The following is a 15329-nucleotide window of genomic DNA, read 5'->3' on the forward strand; positions in this document are numbered from 1 at the left end:
CACTGAAATGGTGTGCATTAAAAACAGACTTTAGAATTCATCACTTGAATCAAATATTTCATGTGCTCTGATTAAGCCCTGCACATCTATTGAGGCATTTAGGATAAGGATAGTTAAATATGAAAATACTGGTTAGGAATAAGGGAAAATGGGATCATAAATCATACAAAGACTGAGAAACCCCAACTTGGTACCACAGAAATACAAGACATCAACTTCACCAAAGAGGCTGGAGTTGAAACAGAATGGTCTGGCATTCATAAATGTAATGAAGTGACTTGATTTTGTGGTTTCTGAAAAGTCATACAGTTCAATCTAACTATGATTTTTAGTGATTTTTTTTTGCCATATGCATCACAGATCAGTATCACTTATTAGCAGTGTCTTGACCTTTACCTATGTGGGATTTGAATCAGATTTCAGTTCTGAGGAAGGACAGTTTTAAATTGAATTCCAAACTCTCCTTTGCACTCATATCCTCAGGCAAAAGACTGGGACAAGGTGTGTGTCCATTTAGCCCAATCCAGTCTAACCCCTGACTATGCATCTTTTTTTACTTCACCACCTTTGAGTGGTGTATGTGGCAACATGGCAAATATTTATCACCATAGATCTTTTTATATTACTCTTCCTGAGACCAATCAGTGTCTTCAGAAATTTCAGATTTCTGAATGGCATGAGGATGTCACATTTGGCTTTGCAAAATGTTTTATGTACTTCCTTTATATACATCAACATTTCTGAGAGAGGCCTCAAAAAATCAGAGCGGATGAAAACAAAACAATGGCACAGGCATTAAATTGCCATTGAATTTAAGGCTCTGTGTCTTATCTAGGCAATATTCTAATTCTGTACGATAGCTGCATTGTATTGTCTTTTGAAAAATCACATAGATTCAAATAATGAGAACCACAGAACTCAGCAAATGAGATTCCATTACAGAGGAACTCAGAATACTATGCCAGTTCTTGTGGCATAGTCTCCCCTAAAGACATCTGAGTAATAAAATATTCCCTAACGCACTTTGGCAACTTAGGTTCTTCCATTACTTTAAGAAATTACTAACCAGTATCTTTGTCATTGGTGTTAATTTAGAATTTTCTTAGAATTTGAGAGGGATTTAAAATATCTATACAAATGAAATATTGAAAAAATATTTAGTAATATGAAATCCATCCTGAATTTGATGTAATACAGGACATTTCAATCAATGGATTCAGAACTATGTCTTTCCCTTTTACCTAATATTCTAAATGTTCTTCTGAAGATTGTCATTCAATATTTATATTTGGGACTGGTATCTACCTCTCTCCTGAGATTATCACCACAGTGATCAGTGTCAGATAATAAGTTCAGTTCCACAAATTTCTGCTATGAGAAAGTCAGGATGTTCCAAAGAAAACTAAGCTCAGCAAGTGGAATGTCACTAAAGACATTTTTAGTGAGTTAATATAAATAAGAAGAAACATTTTCTGCACCTGATTTCATCAGAGAGCATTTCATGCCACGTTAAACACTGAAATGTGTTTAATGAAGGACACACCAGGTTTGTGTCTTCAATCTTGCATTGTTACCAACAGCTGGAGAAAAATGTGTCATAGCAGAAGAAAAAAAATCCTTTTCCAAATATGTTATCATCAGACCATTATGATAATTTGGAAAATTGTTGCAGAACCATTGGAATGATGGTGAAAACCTGACAGTAAATGTAAAAATGTAGCCCTTCCCAGACACATTAGTCCCCAAGGAGCAGCATTGTCAGGACATTTCTGATTGGGGTTGTTGTCTTCCATGGCTGCTCTGGCACACAACAGCTGGTTTCAGATACTATGGTTCACACATAAATAAATCATATTATTGTGACAAACATTATCAATGATACCACAGGAATATGCTTGTCAAAAAATGGCAGAATTGCCCTACACTGGCATATTCCAACTGCTTATTCCCATCCTGCTACAGCATTAATGAGATCCTGTCTCTATCTGAAACAATTATGTGAAAAAGGTTTTAAAAATCATCATACAGACCTTGAAGTTGAACAACTCAAGTTGTTGGGTAGAACAAGCATTCAGCTGACATCCCCAGCAGATATAAATTTTCAGAGAAAGAATTTAATTACTTCTCAAAGATATCCTTCTGCCTCACATTCTGTTTGCAGATAACCTGCCACCCAAACTCTTCTGGTCCCATTAATCTTCCCTGCAGTAATACCACTTTGTAGCATCCTTGGCATGGCATCTTCTGCAGCAGCATCTCAGCATATTTTACAGTTGTTAGGCAATTTAACTTTGCAAAAGTGAATTCTTAAGAAGTGCAGAATCTTCCAAAGACTTCATTTTGCCAAAGGGGAAACTGAGGAGCAAAGAGGTTAAAAATAGCCTTTTTACCATAAAGTTGATCATCCATGTCCTTGACATCAAGAATAATCAAAACTTAGCAAATGAGATTAATTTCTTACTGCTGAGATTAATCTCTTACTGAGATTAATCTCATACTGCTCTTGCAAAGGAACCAAGAGAAACAGCCCTTTATCATAAAATTTTATCATAAAACTATTTATTGGCAATTTTGGATACCCCATCCCTGGAAGTGTTCAAGGTCAGGTTGGATGGGGCTTGGAGCAACCTGGTCTAGTAGAAGGTGTCCCTGCCCATAACAGGGGGTTGGAACTGGATGATCTTTAAGGTCTCTTCCAACCCAAACCATCTATGATTCTATTAACTATACCTTTTGTACAATTTTCAATTCCTATTTTACTCTTGAATAACTTTGTTTTAGAAGTAATAAATAATGTAATCTCACAAAGGAAGTTCAGAGAAAAACATGAAATATGCAATTAAGAATGTTTTGATGCTGTAGAGCTAAGCTTGTTCAGAAATAAATAAAATACTACTCTAATTGGCTGCTGTACAAAGAGATGTTTTGCATACATGCATAGAGAAAGGTAACTTGGTATGTAAAGTTCCTACCCTGAGGAAGACCTCAAGTCTAAGAGGTCAACTGAGGATTGTTTAATTATTGTGTAATTGATCTTTTCATGACAATAGAAGCTAAAATACCTCATGAATCAGTTTCTCAAGGGCGTCAGCATTTTCCTAGGTTTAATGTTGCTGCTCTTCTAACATAAACTAATAAATTAATATAATAGCAGGAATCTCAAATTATTAATTGACTCATTCCACAATGATAAAGACAAGATGGGGTTTAAATGCTGCTGGAAGCACGTACCTGCAGTGTGTGGCTTCTGGAGATGTAGTCCGTTTTGTGCAACCAAGAATGAAAAAAACCTTGAACTTCATGGATGAAAATAGAACTATTTAGCTCATTCAGGTTTTCACTCCTGTGGTTTCTAAGACCTGTCTCAGGACCAAGGGCATCCTACATGGCAGCAGGGAACACAACTCACTACACCCGAGCTAAATGCCAGCTAAGGACAGGGTCAGGGACATTCCATCCACATAGTAATCCCATATAACCCATTTGAAACAAGCACTCCACATTTCCTTGGAGAGCTGAGCTGCCTGAATCACACAGGTGTGCTCAGCTATGGGACAGCCTGAGGCGTTCCAACATGGTGACCCAGCACTTTGGAGACGTGCATGCAGCTTCTTTCTCAAGAGATCCCAGTCGTATTCATCTCCATCAGGGATCACTCTTTGGCCTTGAGTCCAGTCCTTGAGTCTTGTGTTCCCTCATACAGAACATCTTACACCAAAGAAAAAGGATGATGGACTGAAGCTGCTTCCAAAGAATGGCTCCTGGCCCAGGCTTACCTTTGGATCACGCAAGGCAATTGTCTGGGAGATGAATTGTCATGGTCCAAAACTGTGCTACTGTGCACTGCTGTGCTACTGGTCTTACAGAAACAGTTGGGTACACATCCCCTCCTCTGCTCTGGGCTTGCCTGACAATGTTCTAGTAGAGATGCAGCCATAGTGAACACGGCTTTGAAGTGGATGAACCTAGGCTACATCATTTTGACTGTCAGCAGGACTCATTATTCCGGTGTTGGAGCTAGATCACATGGCTTTCTGTCAGTTCAGAACAAGCTCAACTGTGCTTGCAAAATAACATGCAAATTCATCATAACCCAAAGCATTATATAATCAGATCCTCATGCTATAGGAAACAGCATGTTCCAGAAGTCCCTGGGAGTCTGTACATAGGAAACAACATGTTCCAGAACTGCCTGAGTTTGTGCAGGGCTGGAACAAAAGTGCAATTGTTTGTAATCCACAGAATTTTACCCAATGTACAGTTATGCATCTGGGCAAACTGAATCAAGAAACTGCTGCCGATCAAAATCTCTCTGATGCTGGCAGGAATGTTTCTACAGACTAAGTTGTGAACTGTATCCCAAGTTATTGGTACTTTATGCCACTTTATCATGGACATGCCTATGTGATTGCAATGTTGATTAGATGCTGTATTGGGTTTGCATGGCCAAACTTTGGTAGTGGGGGGCTATAGGGGTGGCTTTTGTGAGAAGCTGCCAGAAGCTTCCCCGATGTCCAATGGAGCCAATGGCAGCTGGCTCCAAAATGGACGTGTTGCTGATTAAGGCTGGACCTATCAGAAATGGTGGTAATGCCTTTGAGATAACACATTTAAGAAGACTTTTGTAAAAAGTTCCTGCACAGATGTAATTGCAGCCAGAGAAGAGCAGGGTGAGAACACGAGAGCGACAGCCCTGCAGACACCCAGGTCAGTGCAGAAGGAGGGGCAGGAGGGGCTCCAGGCACTGGAGCTGAGATTCCTTTGCAGCCCTTGGTGCAGACTGTGGTGAGGCAGCTGTGACCCTGCAACCCATGGAGATCCACAGGGATGCAGAGATCCACCTGGAGCCCGTGGGGGAGCCCATGTTGGAGCAGGTGATGCCTGAGAGAAGGCCGTGATGCTGTGGGAAGCCCCTGAGGAGAGGAGCCCATGCTGGAGCAGCCCTGGGGAAGAGTGACCCATACTGCAGCAGTTTGAGGGGGACTGCTGCTCATGAGATGGACTCACATTGGAGAAGTTTGTGGAGAACTGTCTGCCATGGGACAGACCCTATGGTGCAGCAGGGGAACAACTCCTCTCCCTGAGCAATGGGAAAGGCTAAGGAACTATCATGACCCCCATTCCCTCTCTCCCTGAGCCTCACTGTGGGAGGAAGTAGAGCTGGGAAGAAGGGAGGGGTGGGGGGAAGGTATTTTGAAGGTTTATTTTACTACTCATTATCCTGCTCTGATTTTGTAAACAATAAATTCAATTAGTATCTCTAATTTAAATCTGTTTTGCCTATGATGGTCTTTGATGAGTGATCTCTCGGTCCTTATCTCAACCCATGAACCCTCTGTTATATCTTCTCTCCCTGCCCTGCTGCAGAGGGAAGTGAGAGGCTTCAGTGGGTGCCAGGCATCCAGCCAGGGTCAACCCACTGGAGTCTACTCAAATGTCTCCATGTTAGAAGACCATGGCAGTATCTCTCCTGCCTTCTCTTCTGCACTGTTTCACAGCTTTATCTACGCCCCCTGCCATGGTCACATTTATTGTCTCTTACTGTCATTAACTCAGATACCTCATGCCACTGCAGTCTGTAGCTGAAAATGCTCCCTCCTGCGTGGTGGCACATTGCATCCTGGTGGTCTAAATCTTCCAAGACTAAACCTGACAGAAAGAACTACCCTGACATCCAGGAATCTGCCATTCTACAACCAGAGCAGTAGATACAGCAGGACTGAGGAACAGGCAAGAGAGACTTGCAGAAATAAGGCAGCTGCCATCCACTTCCTTCTCATGCCCTTTTGCACCCCTTAGAAGGATCAAGCCCCAGAGCTTACCTTGTCTTTTTTCTTTGGTGAGCCCCTCGGGGTGCTCCATAAACAGCACTGAACACACTCTGCTCGTACCATCAGGTGGAAGCAGTGCAATCCCAGATGAAACACTGCTCCAGTCCCATGGGAATCATGCTACACACAAAGCAGCTCATACACCCCACAGGACACTTCTTGCAGACATCCTATGAAACTGGGCAGCGTTTCTAAAACCTGAAAAAACATTTCATGAAGATACGAACAGATTTCTTCACTGTCACTGGCAAACAGTCTGAGCAGCACTGAGCAACACTGAGAAGGAGCACTGAAAATTTCAGAAGATTGAATTCTTGCATTTCAAAGTGCAATAACCAAAGTCTAACCATTAAACCAAACTCATGCTAGGGTTCCAAAAACAAGCCATCTCAGGGGACTAGTTTTGCAAGTATTTATTAGGAAATTGTGAACATCTGACTAATATTTTTCATCTCCCCAAAGTAATTCCTACTACAGGAATTTAACAGGTCTCAGTAACTTCAGATCAAACTTGTTCAGTTCATAAGCAAAATAGTGATTTCTGTAACTAACTTCTTTGCCCATACTCAGCTTAGGCTGTAGAAAACTACCACTGTGTGATCAGTGCCACAGTCTCCAACATAAGACTCAAAAGCTGCAATCTAATTAGCAATCCTGAACAAACTAGGCTGAAATCCTGACAACTCTGACCACTCAAAATTTAAAAAACCCAAAAATAAGGACATTTTGCTGAGAGACTACAAAATGGTCCTAGTTCATCTAAGAGTAGGCTAAAATTAAGATGCTTTCTTTGGTATCAGTGCAAAGTGATTCGCTGAATTGGGACCTTGAGGAAGACCAAGGTCATACTCAGCATTTTCAGGTCAGTTCACAGCACTTAAACAAATTCTGGCTTTGGATGAAGGATACAACCTCACAAGCACTGCTTTGAGGTATTCTGCATTGAAAGATGAAATTTTAGAGGCTTTTCTGTTTAATATTATCAGTGTATGGATCTCTGAAAGCAAAAGCTTTATACAGTTTTTGACACAGCTTGCAACGTGTTTGAGTACTTGTGTAGATCTTATGCATGAGTAAAATAACCTCACCATTATTTTTTTAATCAATCACAGAAGGCACTGCAATTACAAATCCAAGTTTTTAACATAAGGTACCACATGTTCAAAGTATTTCACAAATAGTTTATAAAATTCCACTACAAAATCATTATGAATGAAAAGGTTTTCAGCTAAAACTTTTACAAGGATTAAAAAAAAGATGAGTGGCCCATATGCTATTCTGGAAGCAGATCCTCTCCTAGCTCTTCATCAGCAAAATCATCTTCCTCTGTTCTTTTTCTTGCTGCTGTTTTTGGTCTTTCTGGTTGTGGGCCAAGTGGATCTGCGTAGGAGGCATCTAGGGTTTAAATAAATACATGTGAAACAGTTACAAACTATTTTAGCTTTAACTTTAGCTGGTTTTAAGCATACAAAATCAAATACAAGATTAGGATTTAGCACTACACATCTGTGTCTTTGAAATGCACACCAGAAAGAGCATGTGAACACTGAAGGAGAACAAAACACTACATTCAGGAACTGAGGCAGGGCATAAGAGCAAAGTTCCAGAGTTCCACTGATGGAAGCCTCTTGGTGTTTTTTCTAACAAACTTCTCTTATTATACTATAGTGAGAAAAATACTTTGGGAATGTGCAAGGAACAGCAAGACTGATGACTTGTTTGAGGAATGGCTTTTTAGGAAGTACCACATTCCACACGAATTTGAGTTTTTAAACCCCTTTGAAAATCCAGTCTTATTGAAGAACCTATGACTGCAGAATGGCAAGAACTGACTTAAAGGACACAGTAGACAGACACTGAAAGTAATATTAACAAGGGCCACATTTCTTAATATTTACAATTACTTTATAGTGAGCTCTGAACAACGAGGCAAAAGCCTCATTTTCATGGGAAAAGTTTCCCCAATTATCTAATTTTACATACTCTTCCAACAACTTCTATTTTTTCCTCTCTCCTTATTTCTCCTCTCCCTGAGGACCATGAAATTGAAAAAGGTATAAAATGTCCACTTGCCTATTTCTTTACTGCTGCTACCTTCATAGGGTTCATTTGTTCCAGGCAGAACTTTCAGTTTGGCACTCAGTCTTTCCCCTTTGATACCACCACTATCTGGGGAAAAAAAAAAAAAAGACAACATGCTGTTATGTTCTGTGAAACCACGGTACAAGAATAACACCAATTCAGCTACTACTATCTGTCAAACTGGACTTGGATGAAACCATCTTTTCATGGCAGACACAGTACTCATTTGTAATAGTGGTCTTTAAAACACAGTGGACACTGTGTCCACACATGTGTGTGTTAACGTTTTTTAAAAAATATATACAGCCTTATGACTTTGGAGTAAACACATTAAAATATTTCTGCTTTGAATGCTGACATTTCAGCTGCTTATAAATTACAGTCCCATTTTGGAGTTAAAATAAGCACGATAAATATAAACACTGTCACAATGTACACTGGACATTTCCTATGTTTGTGTGCCTACTAACACATCAGTGTGATCCACCTGCTCAGTACTGTCAAGGCTAAATGCAACACTTAAGTTGCTTTTAATTAGAAGAGCATATTTGCCATGTGCTGTCTGCGTGGCAGCAGGCTCAGTCCATGTGTACAGACCATGCTGGCCCTGCAGCTCGCTGTAAACACTCTGCTGGCAGCTCCCTTTGCAGCAGGGCCCCAAGGAATGTGTCGGCTCCAAGGGCTGCCTCCTGCCCGGACAACATCAGATTAACATTCTCCTGCCACAGCAGTATTCCAGACACTTGAAATATTCTCTTCACCTCTGAATCTCTTTCTCACATTCGTGGCAAGCTTTCAATCTCATCTGCTACAACAAATTTTTATGCAATATTTTTTCTCCTGGGAGAAAACATTTTGAGTTTGACTTGGTATATTTACAAGGCAGGATGTGCAGCCAAATAGAGACATGTTCATTTACAACACCAAACAATGTCGGTATTAAAACTCTTCTATCGTAAGGAGGAAAAATGGGTTTCATTCAGCAAACATTAATTACAAACTCTGAACTTGGCAACATATTTCCATTGTCTTATTTACTACAAATGCTATTTTAAAAGATATTATTATAATTAAGAGAAAAAACCCCAACACCCCCCCCAAAACGTCTACAAAGACGACAAACATTTACCTTTCTATAAATACTACCACAGACTTCTGTTTGCTCAACCCTAAACTGGAAGATGTCTCTGCTCCAAGAAATATCTAATACATACAGTCACACGTCAAACAGTTAATAAGTTCACAAGACACATATTGCAGTTGAAATTTCAAAGCAAGGAACACATATTTTAATGTACATCCACATCCCTTGGACCAATTCTCACTGACAGGTTTCATGAAAGAAGTAATAATTGAAGAATTTGAAGAAACAGGGAGAAAACAACGAGATTTCCTGGAGAGAAACTCAATTAAAGGGCTGTGAAATTATAAAAGGGCCTCCCCTTGATTTGAGTGGGCTCTGGACAGGCTTGTGCAACAAGGAGGTGAGAGCTGGCCTTCAGAGATGGCATGGATGAAAATGTTTTGAGGAAAATACAAATAAGCAATGAGAAAAAGAGTAGGATAGAAATAGGCACAGTCTTGCATAATGGAAAACAATTTTTATGATGATAAATGAAGTTGTAAGGAGCAGTAAAGAGATGCAAAGCAGGAGCAATACAGCAGACTACACTAGGGGAAGATAACCAGTTGAAGAAACTCCACAGGTTTAAGTGGCTGGTCCCAGAAAGGAAGACCTGCATGTAATGAAAATAAAAGAGGAGGAAAATGGCATTACAAATGTTTTCAGCTGTGAAGGAGGAAAACACATGGGTGCTAGCAATGCTACCAGAGGAAGGTGAAAGACTTTATATGAAGTGAAAGAAGGAAGAAAAAGATGATACACAAACCAAACTGGGTGGGATTAACAGGATGCCCGGTAGCTACCTGCACATCTTACTGCCCTAAAACATACAATTGAAAACAGAGGCTTCTTTTGATGTTCTAGGATCCTTAAGTTTTACCAGGTACATTTAAAAAACCTAATGAAAACCTTTTCTCAGGTAGATCAGCAAAGTAACACTGCTCACCCTACTTCTGTATGAGCAATATATCCAGCAAGAGTGAAGGGAAACAACCCTTCGGGTTAGTTCTTCACATTTAGTTTAAATTAGACTAATATGCAAAACCACATCAAGTCTCTGTGGACTGCAGTATGCTCTGAGCATACCTGAAAATGAGGAAGAGGAGCACCTTTCATTTTAAAGTGCACCCAGAAGAAAGTAAAGGTGTTTGACACCACCTGCATTACATGGAGATGTCAGAGAGCAGCTCAGGAAGCGAGACGTCTGGCTCAATGCTTTCTTTCACCTGAGGGAGTTCAAACCCACAGCTCCAGCTTTCACAAGGAATGCCCTAGCTGTTAAGCCATTTGGGGTGAGCTTTTCTTGACACTCTTGCCATGGGATACAGGATTTGGCTGCCAATATGGCAGCTATTAAAAATTCTGTTGACCATATAACATGATCTGCCAGAAGTCTAAATATCATCTTGAAACTACTTTTTGTAGTTCTGTTTGGAGAATCATCTACATGTTTTTATTTAGTATTCATTCACACATAATTTGGCAACGTTAAGGAATATAAGCTTGCAATATAGACTTCAGGATTTTGGCATCCTACAGTAAAGAAAACTTCAGGGAAGGAGTTGTTTTTAAAGCATTTTTTCCACAGACACACATACTTTTTGGAGGTAAGTTTTACCATTTCTACTCATCATTCCCTGCTGCTCTCACCCCATCTAGGAAAAAGATCTTATATACATTTTGAATTATAGGAATGAAATTAACTTTCTACTAAAGTAACACACAGAAGAAAACAAAGATAACCGCATGGATGAAAAATTTTATTTCTAGTTTTTCTCTACTAAGAGCACAGCTTTAAGTGTTAGCATCTGTCTGATTGTACCTACAATCAGAGGACTGCAGGTAGATATTTCTGAAACTGCAAATTAATTTTCTCTCTTTTACTGTATTAACTGTACAAACACCTGCACCTAATTCAAAGTAGCTTTTGAATAATGGAAGACCACTGCTGAACTAAATCGCTCTCTGTATCTAAGGAAATCCTCACTGCAATGAATACCCAGTCCTTATTTATTAACTTGTTGGGCTTTTATTAAGTAAGTTAAGTTATTACTGTAGTTCATACAGAGGCCATCCCCACTGTACTCATTTTGGGGTACCAATGTGCACACCTACACATGAAGTGACCACAGGAACACAGCCCCAGATTTCAGTTGAAAAAGCAACAGGAACCGATTAAGCAGAGCTGGTCAATATAAAATCTGATTTATAAATACATTTACTCTGTAAAATCATAATACTTGAGATTTGGATTACCATGCTGACATCACCTTCCCCTCACAGTCTCTGTTAAATAGCCTTAACTGAGGACTATGCATACAAAGACATAAATAATACACTTTGCATGCTGATATCTTTTACAGTGCATTCCTACCTCTCATCTGTTCAAAAGTCATGGCCATATTACTATATTTAGGATGTTTAAATTATTCTATTAGAATTGTTTCATTCATTTAGAGTTGTTCAATGTTTTACAAAAACTGATTTGAACTAATTCCTTCACATAGAATTTGGATGGGAATTAAAAAGAATCAAAATATAAAACCTAATTTTTAAAAATGACCAATTTTATATGGCAGAACAATGAATAATGCAACATACTGCAAAAATAATCCTATTTTGTAATTGTCCTATTTTAAGTAGTGATATTTAGCAAAAAAGATTCTCCATTATTTATGTTTCTGTACTTCCTGTGTCACATGATACCTGTGTGTACTTCAAACCAAAAAATCCATTCTATTTGTATTTATTTTTTAGAGGAATCTAACTAGTTGCAATTACAGTGATGACACTACTGCATTGGAAATTCCTCCAGTACCACAAAGGACGTAAATCAGAATTTCTAGTACTATTTTACTCATCAAGAAAAGACATCAAAGGGTAAGATTGTTTGGTCATCTACCTCCTCTGTAAAATCTTTATGAAACAAAGAGCACAGTGGGCTAACTCTCCAATAAATCCAGAATGTGTTTAAAGTGCAGCTCGGTGTATCTTTCATATCTGGGATGAAGACACCATCTTTGGAGAAGAATTGGCATTGGTTTGACCAAAGAGAAGAGTAAGTTCAGTGCAGAAGGCAGAATAATATATTAAAACTGTGAAACAGCATGGGAAGTAGATGAAATTTATAACTTTGCTGCTGCTCATTTTGATTTGAAATTCTGTTGAATGAAAATTGTTTGTGGTGTGTCAGTTCAGCTCACTCCTTAGGTGAGTTCAGAGCAGAAAACAGATTAAGATGTTCTCTTAATTTCAACAGATTTTCCCTTCTCCATTAATTAAGAAAACTTTTTTCTGTTCTTCACACACAGCCAATGGAACCATCCCAAAATCACTTGTAATTAATGAGCCATCAACAGGCACACAAAGCCTAGCAAATATAAATGATTGTCACGTCCTGGCTGCAGGGTAACAAGAAAATCTCATCTTTATCACAGTCAGGATTATCTGGGATGCCTACAGCTCAAACATCTAAAACATATTTCCATAATATATAAGGAGATCCCTCTGGGATGGTAAAGGGTGTTTGAATATGGGAAATCTTTGGGGATGGACAAACTGACACAGTCACCAGTGAAATGAAAAAGGGAAAAGACACCTAAATTATTCCCATGTGGTTTATTTTCCAAATCCATCCTGACAGGCCTAGGTAACAAGGAGAATGCAAATTACTCAGCCTTTCATCTTCTGAATTCAACACTGCTTCTGTGGGCTCCTGTCCGAGACTGCACGGCTCCTCTCATCCAGCACAGAACTCCCCATTCAGAGAGCTGGGCAAATGCAGAGACAAGTAAACACTGCCACAGGAATGGACTCCTTAATGTCACACTTTGCATTATCTACTCTTATAAAGGCATTATGCTATCAATCAGGAAAAATTCCTTATGTTGTTAAAAAACACAGTGCACCAACTGCTATGTTCTGGATATTATGATCATGTATCTGCAAAACACAAAAAAGTGAGTATGAAAACAAGAAAAGATTATTGGAAAGAAAATCTTTGAGAACTACCTAAACTCGGATGTTACTGTTAGCTCCCTTCAAAGTTTCATGGTATTGTGTTTTTGGGTTTTTTTTCTCCTTTGAAAAATTAAAAATAATAATTTTAACAGGACTGTTTCAATGTCATTTGCTTCGAGCGTAACCCAAATAAGATTGAAAACCATAAATCTGATAATTGTGGGGAGAAGAAAATTTCCCTTTTTATAGTGAGTGACAAATGTGTTCAATCTTGGGTAGGGATTTTAGATTTAATGCTTGTCTCTCTCTCTCAGGACAAGAGCAGACTTTAACTGGCATTGATATATAGATGTCAGTTTTCTTGATCTCTCTGTTCCATTCTGTCTACCATTCATGCACACACCAATCAAATTGCTGAAACTGTGCTGTGGTGCATCTCACACACCTTTCTGTTTTAATTTATATTGGCAAAGGACTGGATGCCCTATGAAGTACAAACCTTGCTGGCTTAGTTCTCTTTCTTCTTAGCTTCCTCTTTAAAAGCAATTTTAGATCATATTTCCTAAAACAAGGAAACCTGAATTATTAATACTCTTAATATAAATAACTGTATGGGGACAAAATACTTGGGGGGGGAAATCTCATGGAAATGCTACAAGTATGAGGACAGTGAGCTGGTAAGAGGAAAGAAAGAAAACAGGCATCATACTTAAAATATTTGGAATGCATAAGACTTCAGTTAGCTAGTAAGTACTTCAATTTAGCTACTAAGTACTAAACTAAGGAGGATTCCATGCTTCACTGGCTTCAGTAATGATGGCAAATCCCTCACACAGTACAGGAAAATGAACCCTTTTGGTCTTGGCAACACCACTCGTAAAGACTAACCTTAAAATGTATACATTTATTTTATTTTCTCTCCTTCTGAAGTCGATAATTTATCAAAAGCATACTAATATTATGAAATAAAATAACCCATGTTTATACTTCACACAGGCCATGCACAGGAATTTATGAAACTACAGCTCATAACCCAGGTGAACAAAGCCAAGCTTTGGACAACAAAAAATGTTTGGGTCTTCAGGTTTCTATTAGTCATCCTCAGTAAAATATGAACAAAATACAGCCCAGTCCTTAACATCTGATGCTGTGAGTGTCCAGGTTCTTCACTGATAAGGCTCCCCAGAGCCAACATTACCAGTTAAAATGTGCCCAGTGCCTTTGACTCATTCTAAAAATACATATAAGTAGTGCAGCTCACCACAACTTTTAATTAAAAATCCCAGCAGGAAGTTAACTCTAGGCTCAGTACAGGACCTTCTCTGTACCTTTGCTTGTTTGCCAAGTCATTTCCAGAAAGGCTGGATCACTGGCACTGAATTTGTATAATGAAGACTTCTCAAACATGCTCTTACACAGACTTGTTCCCAAGCTATGTTTTTTTTCAACTCTTTCATATATTTGAATATCTTAAGCTCAACAATCTAAGAATTACTGATAGGGCAAATTCTAGGTCAACACTTATCCTTCTTAACCTCTCATCCCCTTTCTTATTGTTTTAAAATTAAAAAAAAAAAAAAAAAAGAAAAAAAGGAAGACAACTTTCCATAGATACTTGTGTCTTTAAAAGAAATACTGACAAACTGGTAGTTTATGGGATTCATGTCTTAGCATCCTTTCAGCATCAGCATTAGGTATACCTTCTTTTGCTAAATTACTCTCTCCCTCCTGAAACATGCCCCTTTTTCATTAATGAGGGTGGGGATAATTACAAAATAGAGCTGGAGAGACCCTTTTCCCTACACACCTGATGCAAAGTTTTTTACAGCTGTAAATACCCTTGCCTGCTACCAATGCTGCTCTTCATTTCTACTTGCTGTATGCCGAAGTGGATTCCTCTTAATGCCAGAGAACAGGGACCAATCCTGTCTCACAGTGCTGTTTTGTTGGCACCTCCAGCTGGCTGCCTGATCACAGGGTTTATGTAACAAAGGAGGGCCCAGAAACTCTCCATCCTCTTCCACCCTGCTCTGCTACTTAAATAATTACTTTGGCCTGAGGCCCAGAACAGGTAAAATTCAATCCTAGGTGAATGGTTGTTTCTTCCACACATCAAGAGATTATCTAAAAGCTTCTCTAGTGAACCTACTGAGCTGGAAAAGGAATGAGATCTCTCTCAAGGACCTAACACTCACTCTTAGGCCTCAAAAAATCCAGGGAAGCAGTCTTCATAAATGTAACAGCATTCTAAGGTCATCTTCAGATTACATTAGTAATTGCCATGACTTTACATGACCCTATAGAATTTGGTAAGTGTAGTAAAATATCTGCTG

General features: G+C 39.0%; 1 protein-coding gene across 4 annotated transcripts in view; it reads right to left on the bottom strand.

Annotated features, from left to right (window-relative positions):
* Positions 1 to 6786: 6786 nt before the first annotated feature.
* IFT88 (intraflagellar transport 88) overlaps positions 6787 to 15329 on the bottom strand; it is a 42969-nt gene continuing 34426 nt past the window's right edge. For all 4 annotated transcript variants that reach the window (XM_030944142.1, XM_030944132.1, XM_030944124.1 and 1 more), the window contains 2 exons: positions 7905 to 8000; positions 6787 to 7226 (listed from right to left, as the gene is read on the bottom strand). In XM_030944142.1, coding sequence (XP_030800002.1) covers positions 7105 to 7226; positions 7905 to 8000 — 218 coding nt within the window. In that variant the 3' untranslated portion in view covers positions 6787 to 7104. The remainder of the gene's footprint in view (positions 7227 to 7904; positions 8001 to 15329) is intronic.

The sequence above is a fragment of the Camarhynchus parvulus genome, chromosome 1 (assembly GCF_901933205.1).
Source record: "Camarhynchus parvulus chromosome 1, STF_HiC, whole genome shotgun sequence".
Lineage (NCBI taxonomy): Eukaryota > Metazoa > Chordata > Aves > Passeriformes > Thraupidae > Camarhynchus > Camarhynchus parvulus.